Below are 23384 nucleotides of genomic sequence, written 5' to 3'. Positions count from 1 at the left end.
CCCACTAGTCTTATTCTTGCAGAGATATTCTTTCCTAATTCGATGGGCTTTATAATTCCATATAAAAGGTAGAATTATCGAATCTAATCCTTTAAAAAAGGTTTTGGTAAGATAGAGGGGCAGGTTCTGAAATAGATAGAGCAGTTGGGGAAGAAAGATCGTCTTGACTGCATTTACTCTACCCACTAAAGTAATTGAGAGTGTCTTCCAAAATTCTATTTTCTTTTTAGTATTTTCAATTAGAGGGATAAAATTTGCTTCAAATAGAGAACTATACTTTTTGGTTATTACAATTCCAAGGTAAGTAAACTCCTCAGGGGTTATTTTGAATGGAAATTGTGTAAGCCCCTCCTGTTCTTCTACTCAGACCGTGAATAATTCATTTTTCCCCCAGTTAATTTTATACCCTGAGAAAGTGCCAAATAAATTGACTATTTCCAGCAAAACTGGAATAGTAATATATGGTTTCGTTACAAACAACAAAACATCATCCGCAAAAAGGGAAATTTTGTTGATAGTATATTTTGTATTGTACCCATAAATTTCGTGGTGAGAACGTATAGTCTCCGCCAGTGGTTCCAGGGCCAATGCAAACAATAAGGGACTTAATACATAGCCCTGTCTTGTGCCCCTGTGCAAACTGAATGGTTCCGAGAGGGTCTGATTAGTTAGAATTTTAGCACTAGGGTTACCGTACAGTAGCTTAATCCAAGTTATAAATTTGTCTCCCATTCCAAATTTTTTCAAAACCTCGTAGGGGTATTGCCATTCCACTTGGTCGAATGCTTTCTCAGCATCTAAACTTAATATTATAAGATCTTCCTTAGGATGTCTTGGGGAATACATTATATAAAGAAGGTGCCTGATGTTATGGAAAGAATTCCTCTTAGGGATAAACCCTGTTTGATCTGAGTGTACCAATTTATTTATCTGCTGATTGAGTCTCCTTTCCAGCATTTTAGCCAAAATTTTCTGATCAGAATTTCGCAGTGAAATCGGCCTATAAGATCCTACCTCCTCTGGGACTTTGTTCTTCCTTGAAATAAGCATGATAATAGCCTCATTCAGGGTTTGGGGTAACCTGCCAGTTTCAAACGACTTTCTATACATCCTTACCATATAAGGTGCTAATAAGTCACTAAACTTCTTATAAAACTCATTACCTATTCCATCCGAACCTGGGTTCTTGTCATTTTTCAGGGATCTTATTGTTCTTACTATTTAGTCATTTATGATCTCTCCTTCCAAAGCCTGACATTCCATCAGATTGAGTGAAGGTAGCCTACAAATGTCCAGACATGTATGCACGCTCCCCGTCAGTACATTAGATTGAGATGCATATAATTTTTCATAATTCTGACGGAATCTTTGATTAATATCTTTTTGTGACATCAACGGAGCGCCCAAGTCTGATTTAATTTTATGAATGGCCCGATCATTTTCCAATTTGCGTAGCTGTCTTGCCAGCAATTTGTGCGGTCTATCACCAAATTCAAAGAAACTCTGTTTTGTAAACATAAAGGCTCTGCACATCCTTTCTGAGAGTATTTGGTTAAGTTTGTACTTTAATGCTGAAATTCTGTTGACTTATTGTTTATTTATTATTATGTTTTATTTTACTTATTATTTTTTCTCTCTCTGCTAGATTATATTGCATTGAACTGCTGCTGCTAAGTTAACAAATTTCATGTCACATGCCAGTGATAATAAACCTGATTCTGATTCTGATTCAGAATTCTGAATTCTGAATAGTGTGAGTTAGACATTATGGTGTTGCTGGCTTGACTCCACAATAGTTTTATTTTACATTTGCAAGTGTTATAGAGAATTACTCTGGCTTCTATTCCATTCATCACTATTCTGTTTCCTTGCTTGGGGTAAAACAGGCATCAACCACCCCCATTAATAAAAGGGCCTTACTGCTTTAGGCAGCCATTAAGGGTAACTGAAAACTCCTCTGATCTGTCTTGCAGCTTGCAGCTTACATGTATAGTTTTGGATTGGGTTCCCAAAATTGAGAAATTGCAGCCATTTAATGAGAGTCAAATATCACCCTTGAGTATTTGATTCAGGATGAGTGTGTAGCTTAAATTGTGTTACTAATGTTGTGCAATTCTTACCTGTGTCATTTCGTAGGTTATTGGTATGGGATTGAGTTGGATAAACCAAATGGCAGAAACAATGGCTCTGTAGGGGGCGTGCAATATTTCACCTGTCAACCAAAGCATGGGGTGTTTGCTCCTCCATCAAGAGTTCAGAGGTAAGGGACGTGAATTCTATCTGCTGGACATGATTTAAGCATAGAGGTAAACAAAATGAATGGAGAATTTGATTCATGTTATCAGTTCCAAGACCTACTGTGTAGTTGTGGAGAAAATCAAAATAACAAATTAAACCACACCAACTTTATTTTTTATTAAAGCTAGCATGCTTTCCTTGATGTTCTCTAAATTAAATATGTGATAACTCTTGCTTGCATTCTCATCAACAAGTTTTCTATGGAAATTTAATTGATAACAAGTATCATAGCAGATGCAAGATGATAGAATAAATCATTAATGAAATTTCCCTGTTAATATATATAATGTTTGTGTTTTGTAGATTTATTTAAGGATATTCTTTAAGACTGTTATGCAGTCACTCATGGTATAATGTTGTCTTTGGATGATATGCCATCCTCAATAAATGAAAGAATAGTACCAACATGAAGTTTCTAACACTCTAGCATTTTTCCTAATCTTCAGGTGTACCATGTAGTCAGCATATGAACTTCTGCTGTTTTATATTTATTATTGGGAATTGTTGGATAGAAAGAAAAGTGTACAAATTCATAATCTGACTATCTTGGTACAACTGACAGCGTTCTGCAGAAGAGAAAATGGGCGTAAATTAAATTATTATTAATCTTAGAAACAGAACTGGCCAGTTTTGACATAGACAAAACAAGCAACTTATCTGAAATTGTCTGCACAAGAGACTGCAGATGCTGGAATCTGCAACAATAATCAAATTTCTGAAGGAACTCAGTGAGTCAGGCAGTACTGTCAGTGGGTTCAGCAATCTGAAATATTTTGAATGTTAACACCTGCTCTATGCTGGAAGATGAGGCTGGATCCCTCTGGCTTGTATCTGGCCCCATTGGCACAGTCTAGGCTGCAACAGAGAAGCTGCAGATATAATAGAGTGGAAGTAGATGAAAAAATGAAAAGGAGAGGCAATGAAAATGTCAGGAAGTCACCACAGGCTGAATAGAATCTTTTGGCGTAGTGCCGCATCAAATCAATGGAAAGATGTGACATAGGATCAGAAAATGTTGAATCCTTGTGGGTTGAGTGAAGAAACTGCAAGGGTAAAAGGACCCTGATGGCAGATATATACACACCTCCCAACAGTAGCTGGGATGTGGACCATAGATTACAATGTGAAATAGAAAAGGCGTGTCAAAAGGGCAATGTTATGATAGTCATGGGAGATTTCAACTAGCAGGTCAATTTGGAAAATCAGACTGGAAATGGATCTCAAGAGAGTGAGTTTGTTGAATGCGTACGAGATGGCTTTTTAGAGCAGTTTGTCATTGAGCCCGCCAGAGAATCAGCTATACTGGATTGGTGGTTATGTAATGAACTGGAGGTGATTAGGGAGCTTAAGGTAAGAGAACCTGTAGGAGTTAGTGATTACAATAAGACTGAGTTCATTTAAAATTTGATGGGGAGAAAGTAAAGTCTGACATAGGAGTATTTCAGTGGAGTAAAGAAATTGTAGTGGTATGAGAGAGGAGTTGGACAAAGTAAATTGGAAGGAGATGCTGGCAGGGATGACAGCAGCCAGCAATGGCGTGAGTATCTGGGGAAAAATGAGGAAGGTACAGGATAGATGTATTCCAAAAGCAAAAAAAATACTCAAATGGAAAAATAGTACTACTGTGGCTGACAAGGGAAATCAAAGCTAATGTAAAAGCAAAAGAGAGGGCATACAACAAAGCAAAAATTAACAGGAAGATAGAAGATTGGGAAGCTTTTAAAATCCTACAGAGAGCAACTGAAAGAATCATTAGGAGGGAAAAGATGAAATATGAATGCAAGCTAGCAAGCAATATCAAAGTGGATAGTAAAAGCTTTTTCAAGTTTGTAAAAAATAAAAGCGAGATGAGAGTAGACTGCTAGAAAATGAGGCCAGAGAAATAATAGCCGGGGACAAGGAGATGGCAGATGAACTAAATGAGTATTTTGCTTCAGTTTTCACTCTTGAAGACACTGGCAGTGTGCCCAGATGTTGAAGGGTGTAAGGGAAGAGAAGTGAGTGCTATTATTATTACAAGGGGGAGAAGGTGCTCATAAGGGTACATAAGTCAGCCTGACCAAATGAACTGCACCCTAGGGTTCTGAAAGAGGTAGCGGTAGAGATTGTGGAGGCATTAGTAATGATCATTCAAAAATCATCGGACTCGGGCATGGTGCTGGAGGACTGGAAAATTGGAAATGTCACTCCACTCTTTAAGAAAGGAGGAAGGCAGCTGAAAGAAAATTATTGACTTGGTTACCCTGACATCAGTGGTTGGTAAGGTGTTGGGGTCAATTGTTAAGGATGAGGTGATGGAGTACTTGGTGACAAGCATAAGATAGGACAAAGTCAGCATGGTTTCCTTAAGGGAAAAACTTGCCTGATGAACCTGTTGGAGTTCTTTGAGGAGATTACAAGTAGGATAGATAAAGGGGATGCAGTGGATGCTGTATATTTGGACTTTCAGAAGGCTTTTGACAAAGTGCCACACATGAGGCTGCTTACCAAGTTAAGAGCCCATGGTATTACAGGAAAGGTACTGGAATGGTTAAAGCATTGGTTAATTGGTAGGAGGCAGAGAGTGGGAATAAAAGGGTCCTTTTCTGGATGGCTGCCAGTGACTAGTGGTGTTCCGCGGGGGTCGGTGTTGGGACCGCTTCTTTTTATGCTATATATCAATGATTAAGATGATGGAATAGATGGCTTTGTTGCCAAGTTTGCAGATGATACAAGGATTGGTGGAGGGTCAGGTAGTGTTGAGGAAACAGGGAGGCTGCAGAAGAACTTGGACAGATTAGGAGAATGGGCCAGAGAGAGGCAAATCAAATACAATGTTGGAAAATGCATGGTCATGCACTTTGGTAGTAGAAATAAATGTGTGGACTATCTTCTAAATGGGAAGAAATTCAAAAATCTGAGATGCAAAGGGACTTGGGAGTCCTTGTGCAGAATACCCTAAAGGTTAACTTGCAGGTAGAATCAGTGGTGAGGAAGGCAAATGCCACTTTAGCATTCATTTCAAGAGGTCTAGAATAGAAGAGCAGAGATGTGATGCTGAGGCCTCACCCTGAGATTGTGAACAGTTTTGGGGCCCTCATCTTAGATAAGATGTGCTGGCATTGGAGAGGGGATCTAGAGGAGGTTCACAAGGATGATTTCAGTAATGAAAGGGTTATCATACGAGGAACATTTGAGGACTCTGGGTCTGTATCCGCTGGAATTCAGAAGGATGAGGGGGAATCTGATTGAAACCTTTCGAATGTTGAAAGGTCTAGACAGAGTAGGTGTGGAAAGGATGTTTCCCATGCTGGTGGAGTGTAGGACAAGACGGCACAGCCTCAGGGAAGAGGGGCACCCTTTCAAAACAGAGATGCAGAGAAATTTCTTCAACCAGGGCGTGGTGAATTTGTTGAATTCGTTACCACAGGCAGCTGTGGAGGCCAGATCATTGGGCGTATTTAAGGCTAAGCTTGATAGTTTCTTGATTGGACATGGCTTCAAAGGTTACAGGGAGAAGGCCAGGGAGTGAGGCTGAGGAGATGAAAAAGGGATCAGCCATGATTGAATGATGGAACAGACTCGAAGGACCAAATGGCCTAATTTGGCTCTTATGTCTTGTGGTCTTATGTTTGGTTTCTCCATGACAGAGGAGATATTGTGAGTTTGAATGCAATAGGTAGATGATGAAATGATTCTGCAGTTTCTTTGTTGGTGGGAAGGGGTGAGGTAAAAGAGCAAATGCTGCATTTCCTGTGGTTACAGGAGGAGTGTGTCAGAAGGAAAGGTGGAGATGGAAGAGCAGCCCACAGAGTCACAAAAGACATAATCCTTCAAAATTTTGAAAGGGAGGTAAGAGAAAGATTTGTCTGGTTATGGAAGATGATGCGACATTTGTTTCTCACAGTGAGTTATCTCAACATCTGGTGAATAGGTCTCCAAAGTACATTGCAGGTCATTGTGAAATAATTATGAAAAATAATGTTAGCAGACAGCAGTACTTCTGCTGATGTGCATCATACCAGAAATAAAAAAAACTTGTATTGCACAATGATGAGCTGATTATCAACAATTCCATAGACCTGACAATAAAGTCAGAACACACTTTATAATTGAGTGATCTAAATTTCAAAATCTACAAGCAATAAATATTTCATCTAATTTATTATAAGATCTTAACAATGCATTGCTTTTGAGTGAACTGGTCATGTTATCATCAAAACTTTTAATTTGGGAATGACTGTGAAAAGTCTATTTTAAGTATATTGCAGAAAGGTGCAGGAATTTTAAAATATTTTATTGTCATCCAAAATAGGAGTTTCAATAACAAGTATATAGTCTATCAGTTCTCTGCTGCTTCTGCCTCTGGGTCAAATCTCCTGTAAAGTTCCCATCTCCTTCCTCTTTAAAAACTCATCTAATTGATGAGAAATTTCCTTCTCCTTTGGTGCTTTCCACACCCCACATTCAGTGAGAATTTTCATGGATTTTCTCTCCCAGAGCAGTGGAGAGTGACTGAAGGGGTGTGGATCCCAAAGGAGGAAAATGCCACCCAGATAGATCAGTTTCGCATCATCTCCCTGCTGTGTGTCGAGGTGAAGATCTTCTTCAGTGCAGTTTCCCACTGATGGTGCACCTACCTAGCAAAGAACACCGATATTGATACATCAGTCCAGAAGGGTGGCACTTCAGGGATGCCGGGCTGTCTGGAGCACATCGGTGTGGTGACACAGTTCATTAGGGAGGCGCGAGAGAGCAAGGGCAACCTGTCAGTGTTGTGGCTCGGCCTGGCAAATGCATATGGTTCCATCCCGCACAAGCTGGTGCAGCTCACGCTGACCAAATATCACGTCCCCAGCAGAATCAGAGACCTTATCGCTAATCATTACAGCAACTTCAGGATGATGGTCTCTTCAGGAGCAATTACATCAACCTGGCACAAGGTGGAGGTCGGCATCATCACAGGGTGCACTATCTCAGTGACACTGTTCTCCCTAGCCATGAACATGCTCACTAAGTCTGCTGAACCAGAGTCCAGAGGGCCCAGAATGAATTCCGCTCAACGGCAACCACCATTCAGGGCATTCGTGGATGACCTCACAGTCACCACAGAATCAGTCCCAGGCTGCCGGAGGATTCTGCAAGGGCTTGAAAAGCTGGTGGAGTGGGCCCGGATGCGTTTCAAACCTGCCAAATCAAGATCGATGGTGCTGAGGAAAGGGAAGGTGGAGAACAAGTTCCGGTTCAGCATCGCAGGCACAGCCATCCCAACCATCACAGAAAAGCCAGTAAGGAGCTTAGGCAAAGTTTTTGACAGCTCTTTAAGGGACACAACATCCATTCAGGCAACCTGCACCGAGTTGGATGGCTGGCTGAAATCTGTGGACAAGTCTGGCCTACCTGGGAAGGTTAAAGCCTGGGTGTATCAGCATGGCATTCTTCCCAGAATCCTGTGGCCCCTCCTCGTCTATGCAGTTCCGATCTTGACAGTCGAAACCTTAGAGAGGAGGGTTAGCAACCACCTCAGGAGATGGCTGGGGCTGCCAAAGAGCCTGAGCAGCATCGCACTCTATGGACACCACAACAAACTGCAACTACCCTTCAAATCCTTGGAGGAAGAATTCAAGGTAACAAGAGCCAGAGAAGTGCTACAGTATAGGGACTCAAGTGACCCGAAGGTGGCTAGAGCAGGGACCCAAGTAAGTACTGGCAGGAAGTGGAGGGCAGAGGAAGCTGTTCAGGAGGCAGAGGCAAGGCTGCGTCACAGGAGGCTGGTGGGAGTGGTCACACGAGGCCGAGCTGGGCTAGGATCCTTTCCAACTCCCCAAATGGACACCAGAGGGAAGGAAAGGCGTCATCTAGTTCAGGAGGAGGTGAGAGCAGTAGTGGAGGAGATGAGAGCCTGCAAGGCGGTGGGAATGAAGCAACAGGGAGCTTGGACAAGATGGGAGAATGCGGTTGAGAGGAAAGTGACCTGGGCTGATGTTTGGAAAGCCGAACCACACCGCATCCAATTTCTCATCCAGGCAGTGTACGATGTGCTTCCAAGCCCATCAAACCTGCACACATGGGGCAAGGCAGAGTCATCTGCGTGCCCACTGTGCTCCAAGCGAGGAACCCTGGAGCACATCCTCAGCGGCTGTGCAAGGGCACTTGGTGAGAGACGGTACAGGTGGAGGCATGATTAGGTCCTGAAGACCAGCGCTGAAGCCGTCAGCGCAGGAGTTGAGTGGGCGAAGTGGTCCCGACCCTCCAAGCAGACCATTGCCTTTGTCAGAGCTGGGGAGCAGCCAATACCTGCAAAAGAACATCTGCAGGCATTCTGACCTCTTCAAGGGACTGGCAGCTTTTGGTGGACCTCGAAGGGCAGCTGAAATTCGCCAACCATATCGCAGCCACCACCCTGCGACCAGACATTGTCCTAGTGTCTGAGTCTACTAAGCAAGTGATGCTGCTGGAGCTGACAGTCCCATGGGAAGATAGCTTGGAGGAGGCCTTTGAAAGGAAGCTCTCCAAGTACGCAGGACTGGTCAGCAACTGTCAGCAGGCTGGATGGAGAGTGAGGTGTCTCCCATTGGAGGTTGGTTGTAGGGGATTCGTAGCCCATTCTTTAGTTAGAGCCTTCAGCATTTTGGGCTTCGAGGGAGAGAGGAAGAGGAGAGCGATCCGGAATACCACCGATGCGGCAGAGAGGGCCTCAAGATGGCTGTGGTTCAAAAGAGGGGAACCATGGAGTCATAAGTAGCTAGCCATCTGGACACAAGCTGGGGTCTGATCAGCCCCGGCTGGGTCACCTGGAGGAGGTTGTATGATGTTGAAAGACCCGAAACACCCGATGATTCCAGGAACATCACTGAAGATGTGTCCAGAAGCATCAATAGATGTATGTACACAACTCTCTTTCCAATTACCCTTCTTATGAAAACAAAACTATTATTTATTCGCAAACAACAGGAATTCTGCAGATGCTGGAAATTCAAGCAACACACATCAAAGTTGCTGGTGAACGCAGCAGGCCAGACAGCATCTCTAGGAAGAGGTACAGTCGACGTTTCAGGCCGAGACCTAAAGCATGATCTGAAAGCATAAATTATCTCATGTTCAAATTTTTGGCCTTAGTGCTGCAAATAAATAAAAAACTGCTTTTTATAGCATGCTTAGGAAAACAGTTTGCATCATGAAATCGTTGCTTAATCAAAACAGTACTGACGTGTCTTGTCATTTTTGAACAGCATAGAAAAATGACAACAAATAGCTTAGAGCAACAGAACAAATATCCACATTATTGGAATGATGAGACATGTCAGTACCTTACTTTTAGCACTAACAATAATTCCAAAATTGTGAAAAATCCAAAAGCAGAATGCTTTAGTCACCTGAGATCTGAAATGAAATGAGTATTTCCAGCATACTTATTCTAAATCACGTGGTATCCTTTGGGTTTCTGTTTCTCATTTTCATGCTGAAATCTAACTGTTATCTGTTATCAAACTGCAAATACCTACCACTGAAGCATATCCCTTAACACCTTGGCTTAAGAAAACTTCTGTCAGTCACAGATTTGTAATGAACAACTGACTTAGCAATAATTGTCATTTATGGGAGATAATTTCAAACTTTCGCCACCAATTGAAACTTAGTTTTAATTTTTAGACCATGGTTCTTTGTCTTGGATATCTCAATCAGCATACTTACTGGATCAGTTCATATTAATCCTTAGCCTAGATTTCAGGGAATGCAACCTAGTCTTCTTAATTACTAATTCATTATTTGCTTCTTGGAGTACAAGCCTCATTTTGGTAAACCAGCTCCACCCTCTTAAAAAAACCAATATATTCTTTCTAAGTTACAATGCCCAATACAGGGAATAGGCTAGCTCTTGTTTGTGTGTATGTGTGTGTGTGTGTGTGTGTGTGTGTATATATATATATATATATATTAAAAAAACACTTAGGTACTTAGATTCCTAATATATTTAGAGAACTGGAAAACAGAGGCCAGTATTTTGTATGCGCATGTGATTTTAATGATCTATGTACTCCTCCCTCTTTTGACCACTATTATTTATGGAATCGATTTTCTGGTCCTTCATTATCATTATGGATTGCCAAATCCATAAATTATATATTCACATATAACTGGTTATGTACGTAACTATATAACACTTGTTCTGTATCTACATACGTTCTCAGCTTATGCAGCTGATATAGTCAAGGCATGAGAAAATTCTTCCTGTTGAATAAAGAAAAAGAGTTAGGACGACAGGAAATGTTGCTGATTAAAGTACTGGTTTATTTTGGGAGTGCGCTGGTTGAAGGCAGCCTTCCCAACAAAGGTACATCACTGCCAAGGGAAAAGAACAAAGTCGTCTGGTGATTTTCTCCTCAATTTTGGTGGAGCCAGTTTCCAAGTAAAATAACACATCAAAAAGGTTTGATTTCATAACCCTGATTTTAAAAGCACAGTACACCAATTTTATTTTCAAATGAGGTGAGCACTTAAGATGTACTTAACACTGAATCATGGAAGAATGGAACTTGATCCCTTCAGAAACTGCATTGGTTCATGTTCTTGACTTGCTTCAGCAATTATTTCATTGCATAAATGCTCGGTTGCTGTTATGCCGTCTGAAATACCAACTCATTAGTGTCAAAGGAAACAGTGAGAAAAAAATGAGGCTGTAGCTGTTAACCTGGAGCTGGGAGACAAAGATGTGAGGCTATGTTAATTTTAATCAGATTTTTTTTCTGCCTTTCCAGCAAAGCCCAACATTGGCTGTTGCTTGGAACGTTGACTCATAGTGAACAACTGCTGTCAGAGGATGGAAGTATGTGGAGGTGAAGAACTGAGCACTCTATTTACAGGTGGTAGAGGGGTTACTGCCTTGAAATGGTAGAGGTAGATGTCTGACTTCATGGATTGAGAACATGTGCTTGTGGTGGTGGTGGAACTGAAATTTTAAGTGGTCTAGAATTAAGAAAAATAAGATTGGAGTATATGGAATCATGGGAGGAGGGGAAGAGAGGATGAAGAAGAAGAGTTGCCCCTGGGAGACGAAGCAGGGTGACTGGAGTCTTGAGGAGAGGGAGAATGGGGACTTGAATGAGAAATGACATGCTCTCTAATCAGGGCAACATCCTGGTAAATCTCCTCTGCACCATCTCTAAACCTTCTACATCCTTTCTATGACAACCAGAACGGAACTCAACACTTCAAATGTGCTTTATAGAGCTGCATAATCAGTATTTGCATCAGTATTTACTGAGGAAAAGACCAAAAAACATAGCAGTAGAATTAGGCCATTGCTCCACAATTTGATCATGGCTGATCTATTATCCTTCTCAACCCTATCCTTATGTTTTCTCCTTGTAACCCTTACTAATCAAGAATTTATCAAACTCTGCTTTAAATATACCTTATGACTTGGCCTCAAAAGACATGGAGGATAGGGGGATTAATGTGGAGCATGCTGAATTGGTGGGGAAATTTGAGGTAAAGAAAGGAGGTAGTGCTGGGCCTTTTAATTAACATTAAGATGGATAAGTCCCCAGACCATTATGGGAGATACTCCAGGCTACTGAGAGAGGCAAGCCATAAGATTGCTGAGGCCTTGAGCAATATCACGATGTCCTCTCTAGGCACTGGCAAGGTTCTGGAGGACTGGTGAGTAGCTAGTTTTGTTCCATTATTCAAGAAGGGAAATGGAGATAATTCTGAAAATTATAGACCATTGGGTCTCATGTCTGTGGTAGGGAAAGTACTGGAGAGGATTCTTAGGGATAGAATTTATGAACATTTGGAAATCCATGGCCAATTTGGGGACAGTCAGCTTGGCTTTGTCAGACTCAGATTTAGATTTATTTATCAGATATACATTGAAACTTACAGTGAGATGCATCATTTGCATTACCATCTAGCACACTCAAAGCTGTGCTGCAAGCAGCCTGCAAATGTCACCACACTTTCTGATGCCAATTAGCATGGCCACACTGTTCTACAGAAACGTCCTGTTTGGGCAAGTTGTCCCTCACTAACTTGATGAGTTTTTCAAGGTAATGAAGGGGATTGATGAAGGTAGAGCTGTGGCTGTTGTTTTTTATGGATTTTAGAAAGATTCAAACAAAAGATTAACATAAGTGGAAGCCACAGTGAATTGGATTCAGAATTGTCTTGCTCATAGAAAACAGTGGATAGTTGTCAACGGGACTTCTTCTGGCTGGAGACCTATGACTAGTAGTGTTGGGACCGCTTCTTTTTGCATTGTATGCCAATAATTTGGATGATGGAATTGATGACTTTGTGGCCAAGTTTGTGGACAATTTGAATATAGGTGGAGGCACAGTTAGAGTTGTGATAGCAGGGAGGCTGCAAAAAGACTTGTCAGATTAGGAGGATGGGCAAAGAAGTGGCAAATGGAATCCAATGTTGGGAAGTATATACTTTGGAAGAAGGAATTCAAGGTGAAATGGAACTTGGGGCTCCTTGTGCAGATGCCTAAAGGTTAATTTGCAGGTTGAATTGCTAGTGAGGAAGGCAAATGTAATGTTAGCATTCATTTTGAAAGGACCAGAATATAAAAGCAAGGACATAATGCTGAGGCCTGAGAAGATACTGGAGAAGCCTTACATGAGTATTGTGAGCAGTGTTGGGCCCAGTATTTAAGAAAAAATGTATTGATGTTGGAGAATATTCAGAGGACTTTGATGAGAATGATTCTGAGAATGAAAGGCTTATTGTACAAGGAGTGATTGATGGCCGTGGGCCTTTACTCGCTGAAATTCAGAAGAATAAGGAGGGAGAATCTCATTGATACCTATCAAATGTTGAACAAACTAGATAGAATGGTTGTGATGAGGATATTTGGGAGTCTTGGGCCAGTGTGCACAGACTCAGAAAGGACAGACGTCGCTTTAGAATGGATATGAGGAGAAAGTTTCTTTAGCCAGAAGGTGGTGAATCTGTGGAATTCATTGCCACTGGCGGCGGTGGAGGCCTTGTCATTGGGTGGATTTAAGGTGGAGGTTGATAGGTTCTTGGTTAGTCTTGGCATGAAAAGCTATGAGGAGAAGGCAGGAGAATGGGGTTGAGAAGGTAGTGGATCATCCATGAAGAAATAATGGAGCAGACTCGATGGGCCAAATAGCCTAATTCTGTTCCTATGTCTTATAGTTTTATGGACAATGAACATCCATCCTGAGAAGGAAAACAAGGCTTTGGTGTGACATCTCATTCGTAAAGTGACACCACCATAAACTGCTGCATTTTCTCAGTTCTGCACAGTTGTATCAAACTGATTCTTAGCCTCAGATCTATAGAACAGAGGTTAAGCCTACAACTTTGTTTCCAGAGTGCTTCTAGCGGAGATGTGCCTGACACTTTTTCACTTTGTCCATCCACGTGCAGATATTTCACAACATTTTCTGTCAGGATTTTGAATTATTCAGGTTTATTTATTGTGCTTCTCTAGTCTGTCCTGCAAAGAAGGGGTGATGGAAGTTACTTTCATTCATCAGTTTTTCAATTAAGGTTAAAATGGTGAAAAGTGAAAAAGGAAAGCATTCCAGCAGTTCATTTCCAGATAAGCAATTGAAGTATTTGGCGACACATTTTTGTATTATGAAGTTCATTTTCTAGATCAGAGTGAAAGAAAGTGAGATCAATGAGATGGTTTGAACCATCTTCAACCTATCAAGTGCTCAGGATGTGAAAACTAATCTTGATTAACTTAGTGTCAAGTAAATAGTAATGTAAAAAAATGGCCAAAACTGTTGGTAGAATTTAAGAAAAAAATAGCCTTCAATTCATTTTCCTCTTCTAGAAATGATTTTCAATCAAATGAAACAGAATAAAATATAAAGAACATATCCAGCATCATTACACTTTTCAGTTGTTTATGCTGGATTCTTTTGTCCCTTCGTGCAGTATCTTTAAAGATTTTCCTTTCAATTTTGTCGGGCAGCAAAGTTATTGCTTTAATTATGTTGCTGCATACTTCGAGAGCAATGCTTGGGTCTTTCAATTGCTTGTCATTGGGTAGGGTTATGGGCTTTAATCTGTTTCTGCAGTGGTGTAGATAAATAATGAATGGCAGCTGTGACCTCATTAAGCAGTGATCCATCCATCAGTCAACACATGAATTGCCTTATGACCCTGATGTGTTGCAAATCTTTCAGTGTAGCAGATGTCATTTTGTGCAAGGATGCATTTGTTATCTTTTGTAATTACAGTGGATTCCAGTTAATTGGGGCATGTCAGGATCAGTATGTTTTGGCTCAATTAAGTGGCTGCCCCAATTAGCTCAAGTTTCATGGAAATAGTTAAAAGTATAAAGAAGACAAGCCCATGTTTAAGTAAAGAAATATGTATCTAAATCAAATACAGAACAACTTAGAACACTATCAATACCTCTATAGTGCTATAAAACTGTGTATTAATTTCTAATAAACACACACAAAATGCTGGAGTAACTCAGCAGGCCAGGCAGCATATATGGATAAAAATACAGTTGACGTTTTGGGCCGAGACCCTTTGGCAGGACTAGAGAAAAAAAGATGAGAAGTAGATATAAAAGGTGGGGAGGGGAGAAAGAAACACAAGGTGAAAGGTGAAACTGCAAGGGGAGAGATGAAGTAAGCACCTGGGAAGTTGACTGGTGAAAGAGATACAGGGCTGGAGAAAGGGGAGTCCAATAGGAGAGAACAGAAGGCCATGGAAGAAAGAGAAGAGGGGAGGACCACCGGAGGGAGGCAAAGAGCAGGCAAGGAGATAAGGTGAGAGAGGGTAAAGGGGATGGGGAATGGTGAAGGTGGTTCGGGGGGTGGGGGGGGGGAGTGGAAATTACCGCAAGTTTGAGAAATTGATGTTCCTGCCATCTGATTGGAAGCTACTCAGATGGAATACAAGGTGTTGTTCCTCCAACCTTTGTGTGGCCTCATCGCAACAGTAGAAGAGGCCATGGATTAACATATCAGATTGGGAATGGGAAGTGGAATTAAAATGGGTGGCCACTGGGTGCCCTCCTCCTTCACCGATCCCCACCCCCTTCTTCAACGGTCCCAAATGTCGATTGTACTTTTTTCATATATGCTGCCTGGCCTGCTGAGTTCCTCCAGCACTTTGTTTGTGTTGCTTGGATTTTCAGCATCTGCAGAGTTTCTCTTATTAGTTCCTAATAGTTACCAATGGAGGAATTCATCTGCTGTGATTGACTGTAAATGAACAAAATCAGTGCAGATGATGAACTGGCTTCATGCAATCCTTTGGATAGATGATTGCATCATCCAAATCTTATATTTTAATTGTAACATTCAAGATGATTGTTGATGCCTTCAAATTCTTTGTAATTTCTAACTTGTTGAAGTAGCAAAATTGTGTCATTTTTACTCTTGGCCATTTCTGGCATCTCTTAATGAAGATTTGAAACCACGGTTAACAAATTGTCTTACTGTTTATTTTTTGCCAACTATCTGTGACAAAGATCACTGCTTTTTGAACACAAGCACACACAACTGGCGGTATTTAAAAGCTGATCACTCTAAGCAAGGTGTAGTGTCTAATGGCCACGCAAATGTATGCAACTGACGCTAGTTAGAAACTGTTCTCTTGGCCTGATTAAGTAGCATAGTGTCCCAAATAAACAAAGGGAACCCACACTATTTTCTCAATTTATTCTTTTGTTCTTTAAGAGCTGTCCCAAATAAATTGCTGCCCTTATTAACTGATGGCACAATTACCGGAATCCATTGTATATGTCTGAGAAAAATAGCAATGTTGGGTAACCAATGCTATTCCTTGGTGGTAACTTACCTGATACCATTTGTCACAATTATAAGCTGTCTCATCACAACCAGACTTATGATGAAAATATTATGGGTACCTGTCACATTGCAATCAAAATATTAATGGAAGAATAGTTAACACAATCCTATTAAATATAGTGTTTGCTATTTTAACAAGTGTATTAAATTGATTATTTATAACTGGTTACTGCTCTAGATAACAAAATATAAATTTCACATTAGTAAATGAAGGATGTAAACACTACGTTCACAGGTGTGTAATGTTAAGGCTGAGAAATTTAATATTGGCTGTGATGTGGTCCGAGTGTGGTGTTAGGGTAATGCTATTACACTGCCAGGGATTGGAGTTAAATCACTACTGTTGGCTGGAAGGAGTTTCTGTGTTCTCCCAGTGACTGCATGGATCTCCAGTTTCCTCCCACTGTCCAAAGACATAGGGGCTAGTAGGTTAATTGGTCACATATGTGTAATTGGGTGGCATGAGCTCATTGGGCCAGAATGGCCTGTTATCATGCTGCATCTCTAAATAAATAAATAAAATTTATTGCTGTTTTTCAGTGAGAATGTATAATTTTTAATGGTTAGTGACAAAACATACTTTTCTTCAAATGAAACATACATGAGCAAAAAATAACTACCCAGAAATTGCTCCATCATATGATAAGATTATACAGAAGAACAGAACAGAAGATACCAGTAGTGGTGACATCCCCACAACTGGCATGGGCGCCATTGACAAAGGTGCTACTGAACCCATGGAGGACAAAGCTGGAACATTGGCTATACCAAATGCTGGTGTTGTTGGAGCAGCCATTGGTGCTTGTTTCATGATGGGAGGCAGTGATGAGGGAAGCTGATGACCCTGTAGTTTTATCTTGATCAATTTCATGGCTATAGAGAACTCCATTTGATCCATCTTTCTGTCATTAGTCATGTCAGTCAGAACCCATATCTCTGTAAGAACAGATGGAGGCAATCCGGACTGAAGGAAGAAATTTCGCGCCTGATCACCAGTAATCGTTCCACCAGTAGGTTTAATGCTAAGAAACTGCTGGTCATGCTTGGCTCTTTCTTCCACTGTAATGGCACAGCTATCCAGGTACCCCCCCCCCCCACCCCACAAAAGGATGTAAACAGGAGGATAGTAAAAGCTTCTTTAGGTATGTGAAGAGGAAAAAATTAGTTAAGACCAAAGTTGGGCCCTTGAAGACAGAAACGGGTGAATTTATTATGGGGAACAAAGAAATGGCAGACGAGTTGAACAGGTATTTTGGATCTGTCTTCACTAGGGTAGACAAACAATCTCCCAGATGTAATAGTGGCCAGAGGACCTAGGGTAATGAAGGAACTGAAGGAAATACACATTAGGCAGAAGATGGTGTTGGATAGACTGATGGGACTGAAGGCTGATAAATCCCCAGGGCCTGATGGTCTGCATCCCAGGGTACTTAAGGAGGTGGCTCTAGAAATTGTGGATGCATTGGTAATCATTTTCTAATGTTCTATAGATTCAAGATCAATTCCTATGGATTGGAGGGTAGCTAATGTTATCCCACTTTTTAAGAAAGGAGGGAGAGAGAAAACAGGGAATTATAGACCAGTTAGCCTGACATTAGTGGTGGGGAAGATGCTGGAGTCAATTATAAAAGATGAAGTAGCGGCACCTTTGGATAGCAGTAACAGGATCGGTCCAAAGGGGAAATCATGCTTGACTAATCTTCTGGAATTTTTTGAGGATGTAACTATGAAAATGGATAAGGGAGAGCCAGTGGATGTAGTGTACCTGGTCTTTCAGAAAGCCTTTGATAAGGTCCCACAGGAGATTAGTGGGCAAAATTGGAGCACATGGTATTGGGGTTAGGGTACTGACATGGATAGAAAATTGGTTGGCAGACAGGAAACGAAGAGTAGGGATTAACGGGTCCTTTTCAGAATGGCAGGCAGTGACTAGTGGGGTACCACAAGGCTCGGTGCTGGGACCGCAGCTATTTACAATATACATTAATGATTTAAATGAAGAGATTAAAAGTAACATTAGCAAATTTTCAGATGACAAAAAGCTGGGTGGCAGTGTGAAATGTGAGGAGGATGTTATGAGAATGCAGGGTGACTTGGACAGGTTGGGTGAGTGGGCAGATGCAGTTTAATGTGGATAAATGTGAGGTTATCCACTTTGGTGGCAAGAACAGGAAGGCAGATTACAGTTTGAATGGCGTCAAGTTAGGAAAAGGGGAAGTACAACGAGATCTCGGTGTCCTTGTTCATCGGTTACTGAAAGTAAGCATGCTGGTACAGCAGGCAGTGAAGAAAACTAATGGCATGTTGGCCTTCATAACAAGGGGAGTTGAGTATAGGAACAAAGAGGTCCTTCTGCAGTTGTACAAGGCCCTGGTGAGACCACACCTGGAGTATTGTGTACAGTTTTGGTCTCCAAATTTGAGGACGGACATTCTTGCTATTGAGGGAGTGCAGTGTAGGTTCACGAGGTAATTCCTGGGATGGCGGGACTGTCATATGTTGAAAGATTGGAGCGACTGGGCTTGTATACACTGGAATTTAGAAGGATGAGAGGGAATCTGATTGAAACATTAGATTAGATTATGAGGACACTCAGTCCTCGTTTATTATCATTTAGAAATGCATGCATTAAGAAATGATACAATGTTCCTCCAGTATGATATCACAGAAACACAGGACAGACCAAGACTAAAACTGACAAAAACCACATAATTATAACATATAGTTACAACAGTGCAAAGCAATACCGTAATTTGATGAAGAGCAGACCATGGGTACGGTAAAAAAAAAGTCTCAAAGTTCCCATAGCCCATCATCTCACACAGATGGTAGAAGGGAGAAACTCTCCCTGCCATGAACCTCCAGCGCTGCAAAGTTGCCGATACAGCACCCTGGAAGCACCCAACCACAGCCATCTCTGAGTCCATCTGAAAACTTCGAGCCTCCGACACCGAGCACCATCTCTGCCGAGTGCTTCAACCCCGCCCCGGTTGCTGCGCAACAAGCAAAGCCGAGGACTCGGGGCCTTCCCCTCCGGAGATTCTGGATCACACAGTAGCAGCGGCAGTGAAACAGGTATTTCAGAAGTTTCACCAGATGTTCCTCCGCACTCTCACGTCTGTCTCCATCAAATCAGGATTGTGCACGGTACCCTATTTGACAGATAACAGATATTAATTACCGGAGTGGCCGCTGTGCGCTGCGTCGCGCCACCATCTTCTCCTCTCCTCATATAAGATTATTAAGGGATTGGACACACTAGAGGCAGGAAACATGTTCCTGATGTTGGGTGAGTCCAGAACCAGTGGCCACAGTTTAAGAATAAGGGGTAGGCCATTTAGAACGGAGTTGAGGAAAAACTTTTTCACACAGAGGGTTGTGGTTCTGTGGAATGCTCTGCCTCAGAAAGCAGTGGAGGCCAATTCTCTGGATGCTTTCAAGAAAGAGTTAGATAGAACTCTTAAAGATAGTGGAGTCAAGGGATATGGGGAGAAGGCAGGAATGGGGTACTGATTGTGGATGATCAGCCATGATCACGGAGAATGGCGGTGCTGGCTCGAAGGGCCGAATAGCCTACTCCTGCACCTATTGTCCGTTGTCTATAAAAGCTGTTGGAAACTGAGCCATGCTTCCTTTTATTGCAAGTCATTAGCAGATTCCTCATCTCGCAAGGGTTGGCCGAGTGTCGCTTGGTGGCGGCGGCAGCATTTTACTGCCTTCCCCTCCATCTACTTTGCAACGGAGACGACCTCTCGATCTGCCGCTGCCTGTGTAAGACAACATAGCACGAAAGCACCACCACTACCCTTCTCCGCTCATTGCCTAGTGTCTGATGATAAATGCTCCTCTTTCTGCTGCCCAAAGAGCTTCCCACCCCTCCTCTCTCTGATGTTTTTGTCCTCAACCAAGCCCTACGCTGACCATCCACATAATTTTCCTGCCTGTTTCTATTCCCAGTAATCTACTGATCCAGACCTCAGTACTGAACCCCTTACCAAGAACAGCACAAACCCACTAGCTGTCATTTCCCTCAATAGCATTCTTCTCAACCAGTTATCCTCCAACCCTAACTGTTAAGCTGCTGATCAAAGCCCACCTAGTTCGCCCCCCCCACCCATGGTGAACTGTTTTCCAAACAGAATCCCCACTGATCTCTAGGCAGCCTACTCTCATTGTAAGCCATAAGTGTATTAGTTTGATTTATGAAACTCCCTCCCTCCTCATATACAAGTAAATTTGGTCAGTCGCGGAAGTTTTGATCTTTCTAATTTTCTAGCCACCAAGTCATCTTTGGGCTCACCTTGCTATGATTACATATTCTTGTCCACTCTGACCACCTTGCTATTAATAAATGACCAATAACTCTCTTTTTTTCTGGAATGCTTTTTGTGTCCTCTTCGTTGTGCTTGATCATCAATCTTCTTTGAAAGACATTGACTGCTCTGAGTCTGGCCCAGTGGATGTTCTAAATTATAAACAATTGATTAAACTGTTCTTGTTATGTTAATTAATAGCTGGAATATTACCTTTTTTGTTACCAGGGACTTGCTACACATAATAATTTCGAAGGTCAGAGACAGCCCCAGATGACTGTAATTTCCTCCTAACTACTCTAGTCACCGCCAAATTAACTCTGAACCTTCCCTGCAAGGCAATTTTTCTAATCACTAGTTAATACAATGAAAGAAATTATAAATGTTTCAAACTAAGTTTAATTCTAAAATCAAAACTTACTAAACTTTGCAAAGAAATCTATCTACGCTTTTTCAGTCACCAAAATCCTGGTATTTGTCTTTGTGCCTCCAAGAGATTCTGCCAGGTTTCAACATTGGAAATCAAATGTAAGTAGCTTGCCAAGTATTATACTTCATTATATATTTTCATTGCATCAGGAAATTAGGTACAATTAAAATGAAAAATCTGCCTTTAAGATTGCACACTTTATTGCTGTCTAATGCTAAAGATGTGTGGTGATTAATCACATACGAGAAGTGATGGACAAAAATAAGGAGAACAATAATCAACAAATTTCTGCCTTACAGCCTGCAATCTAATTTCTCTAAGAGTTAGTGTATAGATAATGGATGCCTTTGTGATGATCTTCCAAAAATCCCTATATTCTGGAACAGTATTAGATGATTGGACAATAGCAAATGTAATGCTGTTCCTCAAGAGAGGTAAAAAAGAGAGAAAATAGGAAGTTATTGATTAGTTGGCTGGACATGTTATTGGGTAATATATAATTCAAAATTAGGAATTTTGTAATAAGCTACTTTAGAAAGTAATCATGTAATTTGGAAATGACAATGCAGTTTTGATGAAAGGTATAAGAGAGTTTTTGGGGAGGTAACTAGGATAGGAACCAATGGATGTAGTATTCCTGAACTTTCAAAAGACAGTTGATAGGATGCCAAATGAAATGTTATTAAACATAGAAACATAGTAAATAGGTGCAGGAGTAGGCCATTCGGCCCTTTGCGCCTGCACCGCCATTTATTATGATCATGGCTGATCATCCAACTCAGAACCCTGCATCAGCCTTCCCCCCATACCCCCTGATCCCCGTAGCCACAAGGGCCATATCTAACTCCCTCTTAAATATAGCCAATGAACTGGCCTCAACTGTTTCCTGTGGCAGAGAATTCCACAGATTCACCAGTCTCTGTGTGAAGAAGTTTTTCCTAATCTCAGTCCTAAAAGGCTTCCCCCTTATCCTCAAACTGTGACCCCTCATTCTGGACTTCCCCAACATCGGGAACAATCTTCCTGCATCTAGCCTGTCCAATCCCTTTAGGATTTTATACGTTTCAATAAGATCCCCCCTCAATCTTCTAAATTCCAACGAGTACAAGCCTAGTTCATCCAGTCTTTCTTCATATGAAAGTCCTGCCATCCCAGGAATCAATCTGGTGAACCTTCTTTGTACTCCCTCTATGGCAAGGGTGTCTTTCCTCAGATTAGGGGACCAAAACTGCACACAATACTCCAGGTGTGGTCTCACCAAGGCCTTGTACAACTGCAGTAGTACCTCCCTGCTCCTGTACTCGAATCTTCTCGCTATAAATGCCAGCATACCATTCACCTTTTTCACTGCCTGCTGTATCTGCATGCCCACTTTCAATGACTGGTGTATAATGACACCCAGGTCTCGTTGCACCTCCCCTTTTCCTAATCGGCCACCATTCAGATAATAATCTGTTTTCCTATTTTTGCCACCAAAGTGGATAACTTCACATTTATCCACATTAAATTGCATCTGCCATGAATTTGCCCACTCACCCAACCTATCCAAGTCACCCTGCATCCTCTTAGCATCCTCCTCACAGCTAACACTACCGCCCAGCTTCGTGTCATCCGCAAACTTGGAGATGCTGCATTCAATTCCCTCATCCAAGTTATTAATATATATTGTAAACAACTGGGGTCCCAGCACTGAGCCTTGCGGTACCCCACTAGTCACTGCCTGCCATTCTGAAAAGGTCCCGTTTATTCCCACTCTTTGCTTCCTGTCTGCTAACCAATTCTCTATCCACATCAATACCTTACCCCCAATACCGTGTGCTTTAAGTTTGCACATTAATCTCCTGTGTGGGACCTTGTCAAAAAAGTAATGTCAAAATCAATCAGGTTTATTATCATTGACATGTGACGTGAAATTTGTTAACTTAGCAGCAGCAGTTCACTGCAATACGTAATCTAGCAGAGAGACAAAAAAAAATAAAACATAATAAATAAACAAGTAAATCAATAACATATATTGAATAGATTATTAAAAATGTGCAAAAACAGAAATACTGTATATTAAAAAAAAGTGAGGTAGTGTCCAAAGATTCAAAGTCCATTTAGGAATTGGATGGCAGAGGGGAAGAAGCTGTTCCTGAAGCACTGAGTGTGTGCCTTCAGGCTTCTGTACCTCCTACCTGATGGTAACAGTGAGAAAAGGGTATGCCCTGGTGCTGGAGGTCTTTAATGATGGACGCTGCCTTTCTGAGACACCACTCCCTAAAGATGTCCTGGGTACTTTGTAGGCTAGTAACCAAGATGGAGCTGATTAGATTTACAACCCTCTGCAGCTTCTTTTGGTCCTGTGCAGTAGCCCCTCCATACCAGACAGTGATGCAGCCTGTCAGAATACTCTCCAAGGTACAACTATGGAAGTTTCTGAGTGTATTTGGGGTCGGCTGGTGGCACAGTGAGATCAGTGCCGGGCTTGAGAACGGAGGTTCCCGAGTTCGATCCAGTGACAGATTGCCCCCATGTGCGCTCTCCATCTGCACCGGGTTGATGTCG

At 41.7% G+C, this 23384-nt stretch overlaps 1 protein-coding gene across 8 annotated transcripts in view; it reads left to right on the top strand.

Moving 5' to 3' along the window:
- The window catches only part of LOC134350427 (CAP-Gly domain-containing linker protein 4-like), a 338819-nt gene that overhangs the window by 252967 nt on the left and 62468 nt on the right, over nucleotides 1–23384 (top strand). For all 8 annotated transcript variants that reach the window (XM_063055606.1, XM_063055612.1, XM_063055607.1 and 5 more), the window contains one exon: nucleotides 2137–2260. In XM_063055606.1, the coding sequence (XP_062911676.1) occupies nucleotides 2137–2260 (124 nt within the window). The remainder of the gene's footprint in view (nucleotides 1–2136; nucleotides 2261–23384) is intronic.

This window comes from Mobula hypostoma, chromosome 8 (genome assembly GCF_963921235.1).
Source record: "Mobula hypostoma chromosome 8, sMobHyp1.1, whole genome shotgun sequence".
NCBI lineage: Eukaryota > Metazoa > Chordata > Chondrichthyes > Myliobatiformes > Myliobatidae > Mobula > Mobula hypostoma.
This window is presented reverse-complemented; position numbering and strand designations above follow the sequence as displayed.